This window comes from Coloeus monedula, assembly GCF_965178545.1.
Source record: "Coloeus monedula genome assembly, chromosome: 27".
NCBI lineage: Eukaryota > Metazoa > Chordata > Aves > Passeriformes > Corvidae > Coloeus > Coloeus monedula.
Genome location: NC_138807.1, coordinates 5404613 through 5427093, shown reverse-complemented (window position 1 = coordinate 5427093; position 22481 = coordinate 5404613). Strand labels below are relative to the sequence as shown.

General features: G+C 46.9%; 1 protein-coding gene across 1 annotated transcript in view; it reads right to left on the bottom strand.

Annotated features, from left to right (window-relative positions):
- ELL (elongation factor for RNA polymerase II) overlaps positions 1-22481 on the bottom strand; it is a 51129-nt gene that overhangs the window by 7494 nt on the left and 21154 nt on the right. The window contains exons 2-8 of the mRNA XM_082297884.1: positions 18733-18780; positions 13761-13882; positions 13284-13447; positions 10112-10365; positions 6964-7088; positions 3788-3884; positions 511-1009 (exon numbers count right to left, since the gene is read on the bottom strand). Of these exons, the coding sequence (XP_082154010.1) occupies positions 511-1009; positions 3788-3884; positions 6964-7088; positions 10112-10365; positions 13284-13447; positions 13761-13882; positions 18733-18780 (1309 nt within the window). The remainder of the gene's footprint in view (positions 1-510; positions 1010-3787; positions 3885-6963; positions 7089-10111; positions 10366-13283; positions 13448-13760; positions 13883-18732; positions 18781-22481) is intronic.

The window sequence follows — 22481 nt, the reverse complement described above, 5'->3', positions numbered from 1 at the left end:
TTCACTGTTGGGTCAGTCCTTGAATAAATAAGTTCCCAGCCCTAGTGGGATGGAAGGAAGCTTTTCCAGCCTGGAAGAGCTGGTTCTCCACTGCTTTAACAGCATTTATCACCAGGTTTATCTATCATTCCGTTTGTAGCCAATATTAAAAGCTTTTGTGAGTAACTTTTCATTAGAAATCCAAACAACAGTCATCACAACAGCCAACACAAGCGCTGCGCTGCTCTTCCCACTGCTCCCAGCCTTTCATCCCCATAGATTATCCCAGCTTTTAATTTAACCAGGAGAAACATGACACGTTCTGAGGCAGCTCCAAACAGCACGAAAGGTTAAACAGGAAAAACCTGATACCCTCTGTGGAGAGGAAGCACCTCTGGTGATTTGTAGGGAGGACAGCGCTGGCATTTGGGTCCCCACAGCGCCTGGGATGGCCCAGGACGTGCTCACTCCTCCAGGCAACGCTGGGATCACGCCCAGCCAACACCAAAGCACCTCTCGGCCCCCACTCACCTGGGACCTGTTCCTGGGGAACACTAACTAAGTCAGCATTTTTTATTACTTCACAGTTCTGCTTCTCCTCTTTGCACTTCTCCTCGCTTTTCTTCTCCTTCCTCTCCTTCTCCTTGTCTTTGTGCTTTTTGGATTTTTTCTTGGATTTGACGTAGGAGCCGCAGTTGTGTTTGCTGCTCTGGGCACAGTCTGTGGGCAGGGGGTGACTCAGTCTGTCGGGAGGCTCCGTGCTCTCACAGTCTCTGCCGTTGTGAGTCAGGTCGTTGCTGACATCCGAGAGGGGATCGTGAGGCCTGGGCAGCTCCAGCGCCGGGAGGGTGGAGCTGGAGCTCACCGGCTCCGGCAGGGCCGGGGGCAGGGCAGGGGGGGCCGGGGTGTCCTTCCCGTTGGAGGAATTCAGCTTCCCGTTGAAAGTGGGTTGGGTTCTGTGAGCCAAATGCGAGATCCTGGGCTTTTTGTTGGCCAGGGGGTCGATGAACTCCAGAGGTTGGGATCGTTTCTGTTTAGAAAGGGGGGGGGGGGAAGAAAAAGGAGAAATAAATCGTGTTGAAGGTGCAGGAGTGGAGCTGGATGGTACCACTAGGTGGTGGTGCAATACAGGGGAGAAGGGAATAATCCGCGGCTTCTCCATCCCAAACTGCTTCCCAGAGCCCACAGTTTGGTGGGAGAGCTTAAAGAATCCCAGCACCCCATCAGCAATTCCTGACCTCCCTGATTATCCCCGCACAGGCCGTGCCACCCAGCCCGCTCTCACTGCAGCTTGTTTCAAACCCAGCCCTTTGGAACTCAAACCCTGCAGCCTCCCCCTGTCCCAGCCAATTAGAGAGTGGAAACATCCCTGCAAGTGTCCAAGGCCAGGCTGGACAGGGCTTGGAGCAACCTGGGACAGTGGAAGGTGTCCCTGCCATGGCAGGGGGTGGAACAGGATGAGCTTTAAGGTCCCTCCCAGCCCAAACCATTCTGAGATTCTGTGATAAAAATATCTGTCCTGAGCACCCCAAAGTCCCTGCTGAGGTAAAATGTGCTCAGCCCTCTGGAGCACAGAGGGCTTCACCAGTTCTACATTTTATTCCCAGCTCTGTGGCCAAGAGCTTCACCCCTTCCCTGTTCCTTCCCCTTCTCAAGAACGAGGCATTGCCCGGAAGAGGGGAGGAAGTGACAACTGCTCAGTTCTCAGAATTTCAGGCAACAGGGGACTTTTGCAGCACTTTTAAAAAGCCACGTCACAGGGGCCAACGTGACCTGAGCAACCCTTTTTTGAACAAGGGCAGAGAAGGAAGTGGCTCCCAGCTGTGCCCATACCTTGGAGGCAGCTGCCTCCAGCCTGGAAAAGCTGCTCCATGGAAGAACCCATCCATCAGGCTCAGCCCAGCCCATGCCAGCCACAACCACCTCAGCCAGGCCTCAGTGTGTGCCCACCTGGCAGCTCTGGGGCTGCAACAGCTCTGAGCCAAAGATTATTTAGTGCCCAGAGGAAAACAAGCGATAGCTCTGGATATTTCTTTTGGATAATCCATTATTTTCTTTCTGTCTCAGGCAGGACCGCGGCGTGTTTGCGAATGGAAACGTTGCTCCATCACTGAAATGCAGCTGGAAGATGGCTGGAGCAGCCCCTAATGCCCTCTTTTTCCCCTGGATTTTATCTCTCTTTGCTAACTCAGGGGTCTTGAGGACACTGCTCAGTGCCAGGAATTCTTTCCACCTGTCAAGGTAATTAAGGAAGAGCTGCTGGTTCTGCCACTGAGCTCAAGGGGCAAGGACAGCACGTCCGACCGGCTCGGTGACATCGCTTCCCAGAACTCCCCGTGTCCATCTCCCCAAGGAGGGGCCATCTCTGACTGCAGCCTCTGAACAGGTGACAGAACTAAAAAACTGCCAGATTTTACAACCTCTTCTCTAAAACCGACAAATATCAGCTTCTCTAAACTCATCTTTCTGGTTTGGAGGGTTCTATACATCTGTTTTCTAGAATTACCAGACCAATCTTCTTTTTCACCTTCATTCCACAGCTGAGCTTTCCCAAAATATTCTGCATTCCAGCCTACCAAATCCCAATCCTCTGCTGGCACTGCACCCATTAAAAACCATTTCTCTAAATAGAAACTGCAGCCAGAGAGTATTAAAAAAGTGACAGCTCACGATGCTGTGGTTTGCTGTCTGACACGACAGAATCATGCTGGAAACATTCATATTCCACATTGGATTGTCCCTGTTTCACCAGCCTTTCCTAAATCCAACCCAATCAACCACCCAAAGTTTCAACTGGGTCATTCAGAGAGATCAAAACCTCACCCTAAAGACCTCTGAATCATTAAAATGTGGAGAGACAGAGAAGCAAGACGACTTTTCAACCTTAAAAAAAAGACACTTTCCGAGCTAACTTGAAGGTGATCATTCTTCATTCACCAAGGAACATGCCCACAGCAGAGCAGGAGAGGATTTGGAATCAGCTACCTGGCAAACAAGTTACACAGTCCTTGTTCTCAGCCAGAGAATTGCCTCCCTCTCAGCGCCAGAGAGCACATAATTTCTTTACCTGTTAATATTCTTTGCCACTAATCCCCGGTGCGTCTGTCCAGACAAGTAGGCATTACACATTCCATTGGCAGGAGAAGAATAAATACTCAACTTGTCTGGGCTGACCCACACTGCAAGAAGGGAAGGCAGCACACGTTTCACAATGCCAGCAACGCCTGTGCTGGGAGATACCGGGAGAAGCGGGGACAAGGCTCCGCTTGACACGCGTCAAACGCGGCTCCTCCGTGGTTTATGGTCATGGAAAAAGCAGGCAAAATGTTCTTTTCACAGCTCTGTGCTCTGGCATCTCTGAGCCAGGAGCGGCCCAACCTGCCCCTGATCTGTCACAGCAATTAGGCTGCAAAAGGTCAAGGGTTTTAATAACTCAACCATGTTTGGGAGTTGCTTATTACAGCTTCGTTCCACTCAATTATTAGTAATGAGGAAAACACAAGCTCGTTCTCCCAGGAACTCCAGGAGGGATGGAGGCACTGCAAAAGGAATTTAGCCCTTAAAACTGAACCTGAGCCCCATTGTCAGAGATCCTCCCCACGTCCAAAGGAGAAACAGATGCTGAGGAAAAGCCAGAATTAGACTCCAACTTAATAAAACCGAAATAAAAACCCAAGGACCTCCTGACCCGGCAGCAGGTGATTACAGGGTGCAGACAGGCACAGCTCAGCCTGGACCCACATCCAGCAGCCAAATCCATCAGGAGGCACAAGGATCCTGGGCTGCAGCTGGGAGGGGGATCACCCACCTGAGGGGGAGAGCTGGAGCTGACGGTGTCCTTCGGAGGGCTCAGGGAAGGTGCTTCTCCCTGGAAACCGCCGCTGCTCTGGGGCTGGCAGAGCTTCCTGCAAAACACAACCGGGGGCTGGTGACATCCCGTGCCAAGGGGACAGGTGGCACTGCACACCTTGCAGCAAAGAGCCTTTCCAGGGCTCAAACTCTGCTTGAAGGTGCCACAAAGGAGCTCGTTCAGGCTCTGATCTCTGGCAAAAGCTGGGAAGGAGAAACTCTTACAGGAGAATATCACTGACAAATTGGAATTCCTTATCTCTTTCTTGCTTTGTCGTGATTTTTGTGGCTCTTTAGTAATGGAAGTCACATCTTGGACCAACACGGCAAAGGCCGAGCTCTTGGGCACATAAAAGGATTCCCTGTTGAGGTTGGAACTTCTTTTTCAACAATTTTACCTTTTTTCCCTTGAACTGCTGATGTAAGAATTAAAACAAATTAATTCCAGCCTCAGAAACATAATTCACATGGAGATGAGTAAAAGTGGCATTGAATTTCAAGGTGAAAAGGATATCATATATTATGCCTGCCGATTGAAATACAGCTCAGGAAGACATTAATTAAACAAATTTCTGCTGAGTTTTTGCTTTCTGAGGCAACTTGGAAAGCAAAGCTCACTGAAGAGGGGCTGAAACTCAAGCTCAGATGTTGAGGAATAAGTTCTCCCACTCATTAGCATCATTAAAACAACATTTTATGGTAACAGCAGCCCTTTCAGCAGTGAGCTCCTCTGGGTCCAGGAAAAGCAGGATTATAACAGGAACTGCTGAGGTATTATTGGTCCACCAGGATTTACATTTCGGGCTTCCCAATAATACTTTTCAGTTGCATCATGCAAAACAGAGCTACTCTGGGCTGTATTTGTGGTATTGGACAAACAAACAAACAAAAAAACCCTTTTGTAGCAACAAAAAGTACAATTAGAATCACTTGAGTGCCTGAATTCCCCTCCAGGCTGGGTCTCTGCTCCTCTCCAGATCTCAGAGTATTTTCCCAGCCCACCAGCCCAACAATTCTGACACCAGACTGCCCCTCCATTAATCACCCAGAAAAAAAAAACACTCTTGCATCAGGTTGCAGCTGACAAACCACAAAAAAAAAAAAAATAGAATTCGGGGTTAAAGGTTTTAATAAAGTAGCTCTGCAGTCAGTTTGTCAGGAGCCTGAATAACCCACCTTGAAATTCCCCCACAAGAAACTGGAATCAGCATTGAAGCTCACTCACATCCTTTAAACATTGGGAAGATTATCTCAGAGATAACACCCATGACTTGACAAGATTTGGCTTCTAACTCCAGCTTGAACCTTGGGCTGTGTTGCAGCAATATTTAGACATCTGCAGTGTCACCACTGTCCTGACTTTGTTTAATTTTATTTCAAACAACCTCAGCAGCCACAGATCGACTCACGGAAAGGACTTGGGGATTGTGAAAACGGGAAGGAGACATTGATATTGCCTAAAAACCCCAGTGAAAGTGGTTTTTGGGGGGCTGGTTGATCAGCCTGAGCAAGCTTATCACATCTCCTAATTGTTAATTGTGGATTTTAAGGAGTCATGAAAGCATTGAGGTCAGCAGAGGAAAGACTGCAGAGAACCCTGGAATGGTTTGGGCTGGAAGGACCTTAAAGCTCATCCAGTTACAGGTTGGGACACCTTCCCCAGACCTCAGGGTCCCCAGCGACGACAGAAAGACGGAAAACATAAAAAAGGAGGAAAAACGAGCTGGTTTAACCCTAACAGGAGGAAAACCGAGCTGGTTTAACCCCAGCACAGTTAGACCCAGCTTTAATATCTGCAGATGTGTTAATTACTGCAGCTGCTGAGGCACTGAGTGGCCACTGGCCCCGAAATGCAGGAGGACCTGGAACAATTGGTTGGCTCCAGGCAACGACGGCACCCAGCGACGCAAACCCCAACGTCTGCTGCCTCCTGTGCCCTTTTTCTGGCACTGTTTTCCTCCTGTCTTCAACCCCACATGTTTTTTTTCCATTCTGGAGCCTCATTACCTGCACTGGCTGAGCAGGGCTTTGTTTGTACAGTTGAATACATCCTTTCCAAGGTCTATTTTTAGACCCTTGCCCAAGTGAATGCCACAATTCTAGAAAAAGCAGTAAACATGGCTTTTCCACAGGGAGAAATTCACTTCGGGGGGTTTTTTTTTGGGGTGGGTTTTTTTTTTTTTTTTGGTGAAACCCATAAAGATTGCATGGCAGTTGGATTTTTCCTTTTAATTTTATAATTTCACATCAAGGCCATTTGAACAAGTTCTGATTTTCTTTGAGCACACCAAAGCACTTGGAGTGCAAGTTTTCTGTTGGTTTAAAAAAGTCTCATCTCTAAGTCAATTGCGCTTTTGAATCATGGGAAGTGCTCAAACAGAGCATGCTGTGCTTCAGCTTAACCAAAAGTGCAATAAAATAAAGCACAAGTAAAAGCTCTGCCTGCGTGACAAGACCTGTACAAGGCACTGCAAAATATCAACGCTCAGAGCAGAATTCGGGAGGAAACTGGGAGATTTGGTATCTTTCCCTGCCAGCCAGAAGCTTCCAAGCCTGGAGGCCTCACCTAAGGAAAGTATCTGTAGAGGGAACAAGTTTTCAGCAGCTAAGGATGAACTGAGTCTGTTAAGGGCTCTTTCAGGAGGGAACAGAGATCACACTCCAAGCAGGACAACCAGCATGAGTTTTAAGGGATTTATCCCACAAAACAGCCTCTTGCTTTTCCATGCATCCATGACTTCAATCAAATGTCAGATTTAGGGGTGAAACACTTCAACCTGCACAGGAAGATGTGGAAAAAAGGAAGGAGAGTTGAGCTGGACACATTTAATCCACTCATCTCCCAGGATTTCAGACCAGCAGTATTATCTCTACCAGCTCTGCTCCCATCCAGGTTTCCCCCCAAGCTTTGCCTTCAATGATTTGAAGACAGCCCAGGATGATGTGAGGAGTGGATCCACTTGGAAATATTCAAGTTTAGTCAACTCCTACAGGTCCCTGGGTGATGAACAGTTTCAAATGATGTCAAAATAAGTCACACAGTCAACTTACAGACCTCAGTCACCCTGATTTACAGAGCCTGCCCTAGCCCAGGATTCCCTGGATGATATCAGAGAGAAGATGATGGATAATTACCTAACAAGGATCCTCTTCAACAACTGCTGATCTCCTTCTGAGTAGCCAGGCCAGTCCTTCTGCACTTCTTTGTATACACAATCTTTCAGTGTGAAAGTGCTGTCCTTGGCACTCAGATTTGCCACCTGGAACAGAAGGAATTTGGAAAGCCATCGTTAAGGTTTAATTTTCTCACTTCCTCGACCAAACAAGAGCTAAGATGAAGGCAAAATCTGAGCAGACTTAGCAGTTGTTAGTAGTGTCAGAGAACAAGGAGAGACTTTAATATTTCATTTCCTTATTATTAACATTATTTAATCAAACTGTGCCTTTCCTCTCGCCTTGTCACTGCAATAATTCATAATGAGTTTCTAAAGCACATCCAGTTGAGTGGGAAATAAGTCATATCTGAAACAGATTATTCAGCTTGGGGAGCCTGGACCAGTACACCACCATGTGATGCTAACACCTGGAAATAAAACCTAATGGGAACAGGCAGGTCACTTATCACACCTGTCCCATAGCCAAAATGGGGCAGTTTATGGCCAAAGAGGAACTCTTGGGGCGATAACTTGGTTAACAATTGCCAGGAGATAATTTCTCACTAATGAGCCAACAAAACAGGCCACAGAGAGCTGCTTTCTCAGGGAGCTCTGAGGAGAATGCCCTGGGATCACCTGGATTTTATGCAGAACTTTTCCAGGGCAAGAACAGAACCTGGGATTTCCAGCTTCAAGCCAGCAGAGCTCTGCAGGGAGCTCAGCACACTTGCACCAGCAGCCACCTGACATTTTATCCAACCCTGTCCCTGTGTCGTTTCCCCACAAAACCCTGCACGGAGAGGGAACGCTGCTGGAACGGGCAGAGCTGGATTAGAATGGAAACAACTTGTGAAAGACTTATCCCACTTGGATCAGTCTTTCCACGGCCTGACTGAAAATTTAACTTCTTGCTGCTGGTTACATGCCTGAAAAACCAGAGTTGGCACAAAGCAAAGAGCCCCAGCGAGGCCTTCACTGATAATGAACCTCTCTTGGGTGATCCACAGTCATGGAATGGTTTGGTTCCATCTCATCCCATGGGCAGGGGCACTTTCCACTATCCCAGGCTGCTCCAACCTGGCCTTGGACACACTCCCAGGGATGGGGCAGCTTCTCTGGGCAACCTCAGCTCGCAAAGCACTGCAAGTTTGAAATGAAAATAAAGCTTTCAATGTGTTTTTGAAGAGGGATGAGGAGGCCCAGGTGCCAAATGCTCTGCCCAGAGCCAGGCAAAGCCAGCAGCTGCATCCCAAATTCCCTGCTGGAGCCCCTCAGCTTGGAGACTGCTACCCTTGAAAGTGGAAAATGCTTTTATCCACTGCATGGAGATCTTGTGCATCTGTTTAGGGATTACTGCTCTCCATTGAGGATGTGGCTGTGCGCAGGGATTTCCATTATCTACGCAGCAGGAAAATGCCTCAAAAACAAGCAAAAGAGTGGGAAGTCCTGAATGAGCTGAAGATGCTGCTGGATCCCTCTACTTTTGCTTTAGGGAGGCTACAACCTAATATTAAAAATATCAAAAATCTAGGAATTTCAGAGCAAAAAGCTGCACAACCAACACGGCAAACTCTCCTGATAAGCGAAAAATAGAAAGCCCAGTTATCGGTTTACATGACAAACACTTTGTTTTTCCTTTCAGTCCTGTCAGCTTTCCAAAATCCTGAGCCAAAATACAAGAAGAATTTGAGCCGTGTTTTACATCGAGGTATCCCTGTAAACACACCCAGGAGACAAAAGCAAATCCAGGTTCTCCTTTACCAAAAAAATAAAAAACCTCGCCCAGAATTTCTCTGCTCCCTGCCTGTTCCTGGAGCCCGGGAAGAACAACTCGGATTTTTCTCTGCACAGAGGCTGAGAGCTGCTACCTCCTTGTTTTGCTCGTGTGGGACTCTGCAAGCTCCACCCCAGCCCTCCCAAAAATAGAAACCTTGCAAAATGAGGCAAAAAGGCCGCCAGGAACACGGAGTCCTGTGAGAGATGCAAGAGCACAATGAAACCCACACCTAGACAGATTTAGACGTGTAGCTTTAACACAGCCTGTAATTTTTAGCTTATCTGTGTCTGCCTGTGCATGGGAGCCCTGGGAGGGCTGAGAGGGATTAACTTTACGAGCACCACGTTTACAGCCAAATCAGCATTTAGCCCAACGAGGGCGGCCCCGTGGGCAGCGCCGCACGCGCCGCTCGCCTGCCAGGGATGGGGCAGAGCATCCATCAAAAGCGAGGACCAGAAACACAGATTTCTACTCTGAAACTCAGTGATAGCGTTGAAAAAGTGCTCCAAGAAATTGCTGGGAAATTAAGGGCTCTGGGATTAAAATCTAAGGAAGGAACACGCTGTGCCAGCTGTGACTCTGTCATTAATACGACCTGCCCTGTGCCCTTGGGCAAACTGAACTCCTGTCTCACTCTTTATGGAAAGGAGTAAAAAAGGAAAAAAAAAAAAAAAAGGAGTTTTTTCCAGAATATCTTCCAGAACAGAAGAAGGCAGCTGCAGCATTTAAATAAATAGCCATGATGTGTTTAATAAAGCAGTGAAGGTGTTTACTGCGAGGCCTAAAATGGCACCTTTAATGTGACTCAAAGTGCTAGGAACTGATTCAGCTTGGAGACAGCTTTCACACTTGACACACAAATAATGTGCTTGGCAAGGAGCTGCATGATCTTCACACCTAACCAGTGGCACTTCCAAGCAGGAAAGGCTCTGAGGAGTACAAAAAAAAGTGGGGACATCTTTTCCTTCACATACAAAACTTGTGCCAATACAGAGCCTTGCTCCTTTACATCCACGAGAATAAAACAGGGATTTAGAGGTTATGACCAAATAACTTGTGGATCCTCTGTCAAGAGAATCCTCCCCATGACCAAGCAGAAGTGTCCCTCTAAAAGGGACTGATCTGGTGAGCCAAAATCATCTGGCTTGGTCGCACCCCCTAACCCGAGGCGTAGCCACGGGAGGCTCCTGCTATCTCTGCACCAGCACTGGGAGCTGAGAACTGTGTCCCCCACAGCCTTTAGAGTCACATTCAGCTGCAGCCTGGAGATAACAGGTTCCACTGCCACGGGAGGGGGGTCTGAGAAGACATTTCCCTTTACCTAAATCGTTGTCTTCATCAGAGTACAAACCTGTTGCAGAAGGTTATCCAGCAAATCCTTGTCCTGCTGAGAAAGTCCATCCTTCTGCAATCTGAGAATAAGTTCAGGTTTCTTATAAGGCTTTAGTGCCAGTAAGTGCACAACCCTATCTTTGAAGGGTCTCTGGGAAATCGCACTATTGCCTCTCTTTATTGCACTGGCAAGGTTGACTGGCGTTGGGCGCTTCCTGGAGGGAACAGCATCGGAAGCTCCTGGTGCAGGTTTACGCACCTGAACCTTTTTGCCTAAAATGAGATGAGAATAGTGAACTGCAGCAGTCACCTCGCAAAGGCCAGTGGGCTGTCAACACCAATACGGAGCTCGTCACATCCCTGTGAAGTGCCACGAGGCGACAAGGAAGGACAAACACCACCAGTACACCCCCTCCGTCCCGACGCGCCGCCGGAACGAGCATCCCATGAGGTTTATGGTTCATGACAAGCTTGTAACAAGTAAACAGCAACACCAAGCTCTGGAAACCTGAGTATTATTGGCCACCAGCTTACATAAAGCTCCCTTTGTTTGCCAGCTTTTCATTTATCCCAAGTGCACGTATCCTCACGGTTAATCGAACTATTTCTGCCCTCCCTACGAGAAGAAAATTCTGCATTATTATGTAGAAGAGTGGAAATACGGAGTGGAAAGACCAGAACTGGTCAACGAGCGGCTCCCCGCTGCTGAGCTCAGCAAAAACGCTCCTCCAGCAGATGTTTCTGCTTTTAGAACAATAGGAACTTTATGGGGCTGGGTCCACCTCCCTTCCCCCTCCAAACACGGCCCCACGAATGGGGCTGACACTGGGTCATCAGCCTATTCATGAGGGTGCTGCCTGTGCTGATGGAATAACCCCTTCTCCACTGCGTTTGCAGATAAGTGACAACATAAAGCTGGCTCAGAAGTGCATCTCAGCTCCAGCCCCACTGTGGTTCTTGGTTGCTGACAGCACGATCCAAGAATTCACTTTTCCCATTCCTATGGAAAAACAGAACCCTCACACCATCACTTAGTGGAGCCCAAATCAAGGGACTGGGACAATTTCGAATACAGGAGCAGGTCCCAGCTACCAAAGGCAAACCAAGCAAAGCTGAAAACAAAACCTGTAGGTTCCAAGGTCTAAAAACCTGGAGATCCAATCAATAATCACTTGGGCTGGAGAAAGTGACCTTCGCTAGGACAAACAACATCCAAGCATTTATTGCAAGCGTTTGGGAGGTTTATTCCAGCAGGGCACTGCTCCATTGCTAGGAAGCGACGTTTTCAACTGAGTCATCTGAAGATACTGGGGATTGTCTGCACTGTTTGTTTTACTGAGCTGCACATTGCGTAACCCAGGCCCCATTTCCTGGCTTTTTATTACACACCACGGTGCTGGGAGAGGAAGCACGACCCATCCTCGGCAGGGCTGAGGGGAGGTGAGAGGGGGAACGACACCAATTCGCACGTTAAACATCCCACAATCCAGAGGTCAACTGGATTTTGTTTCCAGAAATGGGATGAGAGAAGATTCGTCAGCTTTCTAGAACTGCCTTAACTCTTGCCAGGTCATGAACAGTAAAAACATCACGTTGGGAGGTTTCCACTTAAGGGCTGGAGCCAAAATGTGCAGTGATAGGAAAAGAAAAAACGAAGTTAAGGCAGGACACAAAGGGTTTTCAAATATTTATACACGTGCACGCCTGTGGATGCATGCACACGTCTTTAGTGTGGTGACAAGCACACATCCCCTGCAGCTTTACCTGCAGCTATCTATTTACACATCTGTTTATTCAAGTGTCAGCTCACATCTGTAAGTTCTGCTGCTCTCCAGTTCCAACATTTCATATAATTTTTTCCACATCTGAGCTGCCTGGAACGACTCCACTGGCGCTGAAGTGCTGAGCTCTGTGTTCTCCTGGAAATGTGAGAGCCAGCCCTGTCCCTCCAGCCCAGGCTGCAGGGAATCAGCTGATGCTGCTGGCACACCAGGACCTGCAGATCCCACACGAGGACTGTCCTTCCACGCCCTTCCTTCTTGGACCAGAGCTCTCCTCCTCAAACACTGACATCTTATCTAGGAGCACTGGGAGCACACACTCTGCCCCTGCTGCTTTCACATGGCTCTGCCTCCATTTCAGGGCAGTAAAAGGTTTTAGCAGGAGCATTTTTAATTTTAAAAAGTTTTGCTCCATCTTTCCGGGAAGCAAATTGCTTTGAGAATCTTCTCCCTCAGAAGCTTTAACTTCAGGCACTTACTGTAATGTTCTCAAAGAGGAGCTAAACAAAATAATCTTCTGGCCTACAGGAAATCAATGCATTTCCTTCCTGATTACTATCTTGCTTCTCAGCTTTGAGCACTTGGCTGCTGTGACAATGAGTCAGGGTCAGTTCTACATTTTGCAACTCAACCCTTCTCATCACAGATCCTCTGAGAAGAGACTGGCTGCAGATCACATGGGCTGCAGGAAAAGCAGTTGCCTCAGAAAAACAAAAAATAGTGAAACTCTGCATTCTGGTTACTGTTTGTGCTCTAAGTTTGTGAGCTGAGGTTAAGCGAGGTCCTGAGCCCAAGGCTGGCTGGCTGCAGGCTCCCTGTGTTATTTGCCATGGTTTTATTTCCTCTGCTAAGGCTTTCCTGCTGTTGTCACAGTGAGAAGGGCTGTTGAGGCTGCTTTGGTGTCTGTGTTTATTAACAGAGGGCACTGCTGACTGTGTTCTGCCTGCTGTGGTCTCGTGGGGCACAGCTGTGACACGGTGGTGGCAGTTTTAGCTGAGCTGGCCAGGAGCAGGGACACTGGGAGGGCTCAGCAGGGAGCCCCGGCACTGCCACGTGACAGACGTGACCTAATGCCAGAGCCATGTCACTGCACACAGACAACCCCACAGTGCTTTGGGACCTTAAAGATCACCCAGTGCCACCCCTTGCCACAGACAGGGACACCTTTGGGTTGCTCCAACCTGATCTTGGACACTTCCAGGGCTGGGGACAGCCACGGTTTCCTTGGTGTGACGATGGAAGTGAAGACAACACAACACAAGGAGAGCAGCCCCCCTAAATCAGACATCCATGAGGAACTACCAGGAACTTCTCACACTGCCACAATCAAGCCAACAACATCGGGATTTGCCTCCAGAACCTGCTGAGTCCCAAATGGAGTCCAGAGCCCCAAACTGAGTGGCTGCTTACCTACATATCTCCCCCCAGGTTTAATGACTATGGCGCTCCGGCTGCGAGTCTCCTCCTCTGCCTGTGCCATGCTCTGCCTCGCCTTCTGGTAGGAATCATCAGTAGCACACACGGTGATTTTATCCTGTATGCTTCCCAGGCAATCCAAATGGATATTGCCATTGCTGCAAGAGAAATGCAATGCAAAAGGTACTCCTGACACTGCAAAGGGACACCAGGCTGGCACTGGGGGACAGCTGGGGGGGGGTGTTAGCTGAATAATAGTGGGGGACACACAGGGGAGCTGAGAGGGAACCAGATGCTTCCCAAAAAACTACATCAAAACAGATCAGAAAAACTCTAAAAAGGAAGAAGGTGCATTAAGCTTTGTTAGGGAAAAGATGCTTCAGAAGAGAGGGTAAAAAAAAAAAAAAAAAACAAAAAAAAACAAAAAAAAAAAACCCAAAAGGCTGGGTTTTCCTTGGATGTCCCACTCACCTGGATACATACTGCTGGATGCAGTCAAAGCTCCCCTGGGGACTGTCCTTGCCAATGTTGGAGAGATAAAACGTGAAGGTCCGCACTTCCGCCGGTCGATCGGGCCTCGGGATCGCGATGTGCTGCTCGGGACAGGAGGGGGAACATTGGTCACTTGGGCAACCCCAGGCCAAGGAGAGTTCAATTCTCCTGCAGCCAGGATGCTCTGAGGCACCTTACAACAAGGAAAGCACCTGGGTTACTGCACAGAGAGGCTGCAAGGAGAATTCAAGTTACCCCCACTGTGTGCAGTGGGAAGGAAAGGAAACACAGGGAAGAAAGAGCAGCTGAAGATGGATATGGCTGTGACAGAACAGAGCTGCCTCTCAAATAGAGCCCACAACCTCCTTGTTCTAGGAATCTGACCCAATTCCATCGATTCAGACTCAAAACAGACTCGCTCCCACTGTTTAGATTCAATTTAAAACACTCAAGGCTCGTTTCCTCAGAATTAGTGATCCAGCACTAAACATAGCACATGCCAGGTCACTAGGTAGCATGCTTATTCTTTTTTAAGAAATTATAATTCCATAACAAGATTTCATGGCTCACAGTAGAGTGTGACGCTGCTTCTAAATTAAATATTTAATCAAGCATTAAGTGTGCTCCACAGACAACTCCTCAGCCATCCTGCATTGTTGTTCTCACCCCCCCCAGCCATTCATTTTTCAAAAGGGAAACTGTCTCCCCTCTGCATTCAGGATCCGACGTAAATGTCGCCTCTGAGCTCTACTATCACATCAATATTTGATAATTAAGATGGCTTCCAGAAGATGAGACAGAAGGAACACCAGCTCCAGCTTATTTTAGGCCAGGTTTTCACCACACGGATTTATATTTACCCAGATTGCCACATCTATGTAGAAAATACACACTCCCAGCAAGCCAGCCCGTGGCATCCACACATGACTGTGCTGGGACAGGAGGGGTTTTGGGTGGTTTCCTTGAGACCTCAGACGTCTCCAGCAGCCTGGAAAACCCAGGGATCTGTGTCCCTCTGCTAAACCACAGGGATGTTCTCGGAGGCAGCAAGAAGAGCCGAGCCCGTGTGTGGCGTTTCCCTGCCCTCAAACAGAGCTCCCTTCTTTCAAGCCCAGGAACCCAGACTTGAGCCTTGCTTCATACAGAAGGACAAGTCATCCCCAGGATCTGGGTCTGAAACACTGGGAGCAGATTTTTTGGGTGCTGCTGGACCCTCCCTGAGCAGCCTCATTATCTCCCCTGCCAAACGTGTGCCACAGCCCTTGAGCCCTTTTAATCTTTCCTGGCATCCTCTGCCCCCACCCAGGCACGGGGAAGAAAATTCCCCTCTGCTTTACCAGAACAGGCACAAAGGCACAGTTATGTAAGCAGCAGACTGGGGGGATTTTGCAGCTGGAAATTTGGTGGGAACGAGGAGAAAAGCAAAATCCAGCAGGGATGTTCCACTTCCAGGGGGATCCAGCCATGCTGCACCTGAGCCTGGAAAATAAAACCTGCAGGATGTCACCAAATCACATCTCTACACACTACAAGAACTTTCTCCTCGCTCCTGCTTTACCACTGGAAAAAACCAGCTGCTCCAAAAGCCCCAGTTTTGGATTTTTGTAGGATTTTTGCAGCATTTCCAGAGGCTGTAAAATGAGGCAGAGTCACTTTAGTACTGAAAAGTGTCGCATGTGCAACCCGGCCGTTATCTAGGAATTATTTTTAGCTGAAAACAGAAGGTTTCTCAAGCCACCAAACCAGCATGGTGACTGCTTTGAGGGAGCCCTAATTTTGGTGCTGGGTATTGCACCAGTAACCAGAGACACTTAAAAATAGCTCAGTACAGATGTGACTTCTGTTTTCTTCTTTCAAGTAACATTCATCGTTGGACAGCTCGCTCCAAACAGAGATTTCGCCTCCCTCTATTAATACCAGAACTTCATCCCAAGAAATGGGGGAAACGTTGTATTTTCCAATCCCAAAGCCAGGAGGTTTTGCTCCCAATGGTCATATAAAAAATGCTGCAGAACACACGTGGGTTTGGCACCTGAAGGGTATTTTTTTCCCCACCCCCAGTTCAGTACTGTCCCTGCTCTCACCACCCCACAAGCACCTGCAAATTTCACCCAGCTTCAGCTCTGATTGTGCATGTCTTTTTACCAGAAAAGAAGCATTTTCAGTATTTCTTGTACAGTTCTGCACACAAATTGTAATGCTGTGGTACTCCAGCTCTTCAATTCTAATTGATGTGCCCATTGAAACAAGCAAAAGGCTCAAAACTCCATAAAAACTTGTACAACTATCCAAGGAAATCCATGAGGAAAAGCTGACAGCCAGGTGCTGCTCCTAAGGAATATCCATGGTCCCACTTTAGAGGAACACTGATAAAAACAACCTGGTTATTACGACTGAAATTCTGATTATTACACAGAATAAAAGCCATTAACAAGAGCAGCATCACTACAGAGAACCACATCCCGAGGCAAAATCCCAGAAGTTTTTATCAGCTCCTGTGAGATTCGAGGCACACCAGGATCCAGGCAGGAGGTTTTGTCCCTTGTCACTGGAACAGCTGTTTTATTTTGGGCTACAACCACTGACTTCCTCCTTTCTGCTGCTGGCCAGAGCTGCCACCTTGCTGACCCTGGGTTTTATTCCCAACAATTCCCTTCCCTGGTTAATTAGTGTCTCAAACATGGAAGTTTCTTTTTCTGTGTATTAGAAACTGAAAGTATCCTTGACAGCTTTCATTAGAGCAACACTGGAATAGGTGAAAACGCATGGACACAGTCATTTAAAGGCTTCCAGAGAATTAAATTCAAGAAGCAGCAGTTTGTTTAAATTCTTATTTTATGTCCTGCCTCCCTAAATCATCCAGTGAAGCATTTCCCTCTTGAGAGAGGGATATTTGCACAGAAAATTCCCACTGTTAAATCCTCGCTGCTTTAAATCACACTGGCAGTTGTGCTGTGCACAAACTTCCCACCCTCAAAAGTTAATGGGATTCTCCATAGCTGCATTTTTGGGAAGCAAAATAGCAAGGCAGCAAATTGGAGAATGGAGGAAGAAGAGTGGAAGAAATAATTAAAAAAATAAAGCAGCTCAACAAATATGTTTTAATGTCATCATCTGGATGTGAGAGCCTGTTAAAATTCCTGGAATTATCTCTCCAGTCCAACTGATGGAGGATCCCTCGAAAGCATTTAAAGCCTCAGCTCCTTAAAAAGCAGGAGAATCCTGACATGCACAGTCCTACCCTTAAAAGCAGATGGTTCCCCAGCTGCCAGCTCCTTGTCATACCCAGGAAAAATAATAATAAAAGGACAAAGAGCTCTTTCTGTGCGCTCCCATGGAGCTGCAGCTCTCTTCAAAGCTCTACCTTTGGCCTTTCCTCGTCAGTGCCATTAATTAACCACTGAGGAGGAGCAGGCAGAGGTCAGCTCTGGTTGCCACATCCTCTCTCCAGCCCAGCCCTCCTGGCTCCTCTCCTTCTCCATGGAGTGACACTACAGGTGCCAGGCAGCTCTTCCACCAACGACTCATCCCTGGGAGTTCAGGGCTTAAATACAATGAACTCTTTTGGTTTTATTTTTTTAATTTCTAGAAGCAACTGCAGGATTTGAAAATATTCTTAATTACCCACAGAAATTAGTATTTTTTGTTAATCCTCATCCATATCAGATCCAGGTGAAACCCACCACAAGCAGAGAGCAGAGGCTCAGGGCAGAGGAACATTTTAAGCTGTTTTGATCCCTTTTGCTACCTTTCCTTCAAGGAAAAACATTTCAGAGGAGGAATTTCCAAAACTTAAGCAGCTTCACAGGAAAAGTCAGGTGTGGATGCTGCTTCCAAAAGGAAAGGAAAGCATTCCCAGTCTTTTCAGCTTCTTTATTCCATGCAAAGCTCATCCCATAAAGACAAATCACCCACCCTTAAGTTTTCCTCCTCACTTCTGACTGTGCCCAACCTCAGTGGCAGATTTTGATCTCAACTTTCACGCTGAGCTTTCGGGGAAGTTTCAAGTCTAAACAAAGTAAAAAACCTGGAAATTGCTCCTTTCTTTATTTCCCAGGACAAGAAGGTTTGTATTTTTCTTCTTAACTTACAATAACAATCATGTCTTTCCTGCTACATTTTCTATGTACTGTTAGGGAGAATAATGTCACAAAGTAGGATGTGGGCAAGGACAATGTGCTGGGTTTAATGTCTACTCAATCCAAGCCTTTTTGAAAGCTTTAATGTGCCAGTGCATGAAAAACAATCAGAAGTTACAGCCATGTTCAGCTTCTTGGGAAAAAAAAATTTAAAAATTAAATTCCCCTTCTTTATGCAGAGACTAAAGTTAAACACATGCTTTTTTTGGAAATAAAAGGTATATAAATGACATTTTTCAAGTTCACTGAAGGGCTGCATTGCTTTACCAGAAACACCACCACGTAAATCTCAACGTTGTCAGCAACTGGCATGACAGACTGGTTCAAGGGGCTAAAAATACCCTGGAGTTCTGTCATCGGAACAGAACTTGGGGAAGTAAAACTCCTAAATCTAAAATAACTTCTGGTACTCACAGACCTGCAGTTGTATTAAATAAACCTCCAGGACTCTCGGAGCAGCCTCCAAGCTCTGCTGCTGGAAGGAACTGGTACCCAAAAAGTCTTGGGCTCAGTTTAAGGCTTGGGATACAGGGGAGGTTTTCATGGATTTCTGCACCTTTTCCTTGTTCTACCCAACAGCACGGCCTTATAAATCTGAATTTCCCAAAGTTAGGAAATAAAGAGGAGGAAAAAAGGTTTGAGAGAGAGAGAATCCATGTGATCCATGGGCAAACACCTTCCTGGACCACACCTGAACCTCAATCCCTCACTTTCAGCAATCACAGCATCATTCCTTGAGCTGGAACAGCCCAAATTCCTCACTCCCATTAAATGTATAACCCAGGAAAGAACTTTTCCAGGGACAAACTTACCCCTTGGCTTCCTTGAAACTGGATGACTGGTTTTGACGTCACAGCATCCTACAAAAACAAGTGGAAAAACAAAAATTACCTCAGAGAAATTCAAAGCTCCAACGTTCACTGCCATACCGTACTCAAGCTTAATATTTCACCTGGATTTTTTTACTTTCCTTAATTCTTTTTTAAAGGGAAAGGGCTCAGGGAAATGTAGATTTCAAATAAGAAAACAAAAAAAGTTCCTGAAACAGACATTTGTGTCCAGAAAAGGGATAAACTAAGGTCACCCTTAGTTCAGGAGAGGAGCAGCTCAGAGGTGACACGTGGTTCCTCCCGACCCCTCCACCACATTTTGGGCACAGAACAGCTCAGCTTTGGTGCTTATGTAAGTTTGGAGTTTAAAAATGGAGACTTGAAGGGAAAATTTATTCCAGTTCTCGTCCTGAGAGGACGCAAAGGGAATTTTTTCCAAGAGAAAGCTGGCAATCCTTTGGAAAAGCAAACTTTTTGCAGCTCCGTTGCAAAATCGTGTTGTTACGTTGCCTGTTTCAACAATCGGCCTCTTCCTCCAGGCTCAGTTGCTTACATTTAAAAAATCATATTCCTGGGACTCCAAAACTGCTCCAAAGTGCTCAATTTCAGCCTTTCTGCCTCGCTGTGATTTTACAGGTCACAAAGACTTCCATTCCAAGTCTCACCTGAGGTTTTAACTCAAGAAAAAAAATAACAGACCCAACCCAAGCCACGCTGAATTTGGATTTCTCCAATTCCAGCACAACTGGGGCTGTGGATGTTTTATTTCCTAAATCACACAAAGCACTCCATGATGGGACTTGAGCTCCATGGGGCTCGTGGGATCTCATTGTGAAGCTTTCCAAAGGGCCAGAAGAATTTATAAATAGGTTGAAAGTGTCATTTATAAGTGAAAATGTTGCCATATGTATGGGAGACACATTTCCATGGGAAAACCACCAGGAATTCGGGAGAGCAAGTAGAAAAGGGTGAGTTGTATTGTCCTGTTTGTGTCACCCAGTTTCCAATGGATTACAGAAACAGATATTTACATTTTAGCAGCAAGAGAGTTAAACAGCTTGAAATTCATGAAGTTTATCACCTCTCCTAAAACTTTTCCAGCCCAGGAGTGAAGAGACTCAGCCATGACATCAACAAAAAAATGGCTAAATTCACCAGCAAAATAAAAAATCCTTTTAGCCCAGATAAACCTAACAAAACTTGGCTGGATAGACCCAGCCCAAGACAGAGTCTGAGGCTTTGCAGAGCCCACCCAACACAAAGTCACAGATCTGCATCACACCCAAGATCATTATGGGACATTTATGATGCTGAGGAAAGCAGGAACACGCTCAGAGCTGACAGCACTCCCTGAGCACTGGATAAGGAATTTTATAGACCCAGAACAACTTTTAGAAAGCACCAATAAACAACATCTTGCTCTTGGTACAGAGATCACTGAATTCCTCGAGTGCCACGACACTGCATTCCACAGGACACTGTTCATGGACAGCCTGGCCAGCTTTTTGTTCCCCGTGTCCAGAAATTCATAGGAACATACTTGAGCAAACAAGCATTTGAAACATGAAAAAAATCTGGATTTAAGAAAAAAAAAAAAAAAAACAACCAACCATAACCCGAAAAAAGCCAACCCATGTGGTTCTTGTACAGCAAATTACAGATTTGGGAAGTTCTGCTCTTCGGTCTGGAAAGTTGTTTAAGGGGAATAAAAAGGGGGTAAGGAGGATGGAATAAGGAGGCAGGAACAGAAGTCCTGATGCACAAATCAGACACAGTTTAATTACAGAACTTATAAATCCCACAGTCTACAAATAAACTGGTTTGAAGTTAAGTGGGTAATATCAGCTTTATGGAAGCTAAATGGCAAAGCTGAGATTTATCTCCCAAAATTCAGTGTTTCTGTCTGTGCCTGTTTGTGATCCCCTCCAGAGGAACATTGGAGCCCCCTGCCACACTCCACAGGAGGGATCACAGGGAAGAGACGGGTATGGGATGGACACTGCACCATCCCAGGTCCCTTTTTAGGCAGGGAAGGGGAAGGCTTTTGGCATCTCAGCAGCACCATCCCTCCACAGGCATCACTTCCCCAATGTCCAAATCCGTGGCAACAGGTTGTTCAGAACGTTCATGGAACAGGAGAACACACTGCACACCCTAAACTAATTAAGGATGTGACTCTAAGTACCTTTATTAGATGAAATTAAATGCCTGCATGGACACCTCCATTCAGAATAAAAGAGAACAGATGAATGACGTGAAACCAAATTAAACCCACGTTTCCATTTATATCCTCATTTGGATTAACTTCCTTGGATGTTCTCAGATGGACAACCCCAATTTTAAGGAGTTCTTGCTGCCCTTTCCAAAACCCCTCTGTCACTTTCTGAACAGTCACCTCAGAGTCACTTAATTCCTGTTCCTTAGTGATGCCATCACTGAACTTCCTGCGTTGCAGTTCCTACAAGTGCCATTCCATCCCTTTTTAGTGGGAACAAGGTCTTTCCCTCTGTCTTTCCAATTAAACCAAGTCATCTCCTCAGCCCTGAGTGCAGTAAATCCTTGGCAAATCAAGGATGCTGATGAAACCTCATCTTTGTGTTCAGACAAGAAGAAAAACAAGATAGGTTTGTCCAAGCAAAGGGGCACAACCTCACCCAGTGAATTCCAGCTTTAGCCCTCTAGGAGACTCTCTGTGTTTAGAAACAGCTCCTGGAAGCTGATTAAAGATAAAAAACTAAGGAAGCACAGTTCAGGTACTTTGCAGCAGCCACCTGTCAGGTGAGCAGGTTTTATGCTGCTGCCAGGTAGCAGATGTTCATCCCTGCAGCTCATCCACGAGGGTGACAGCGCTGGAGAGGTCCAGAGGGAAGGAGCACAATTCCTGGGATCTGTGGGGAACACCACATGAGAACCACCCGTTTCCAGAGGCAGCAAAGCCCCTTTAAATGCACCTCAGACGCAGGAATTCCACTCCTGCCTGTGCTATTGTTCCAGCTGAAGGCTTCCTGACGCAGCTGGAAGGTTGGCAAATCGTTCCTGCAGCTCCAGGGGCTGCCAGGTCCCACAAGGAGCTGCGTCAAACCTCCCTTGGAACGGCAGAGGAGCTGCTGGACCAGAGCTGGGCCCATCCTGCAGTCCCAAAGCTCTGCAGGAGTAACTCCCAAAGGAGCATCCAAACCACAGCTGTGCCTCTGAGATCTACCCAAACTGGAATTACCAGCTTCACCCTCTCCACCTGACTGGAAAACAGACCCTCAGAAAGGGCCTGGATACACCTCGGTATTTATTCCATAAAATTTCATTTATTTGCCATCTGGAAAGAGAACTTCCACACTTCCATGCCCCCCCGTTCCCCGCTTTCCACAGCTCCTGCTGTATTCCCTGGGAATGGTGGAGAAATAAAACCCTTTAAAGCTCTGCTCTGGGATGCCAACATGAATAAAACCCCACAGACCCAAGTGCTTTTTGTCAGTCCTCCACATACCATAAGATTATTTCAGAAGTCATGAGATTAAACCAGAAAAACCCCAACACTCATCCCCAAAGCTCCCACAGGATATTTAGCTTTTATTATCAGAGAATTGTGCTCATCCTTTAGTTTCCCCAGGCTAGAGGAGAGCACAAAACCCTAAAGAGAGACTCTGAAAGCTCACAGAGGTGGTGACAACACACAAACAGCTCCTCACACTTAAATATTCCAGCTCTGGCACACGGAAACTGAGTAAAGAGTA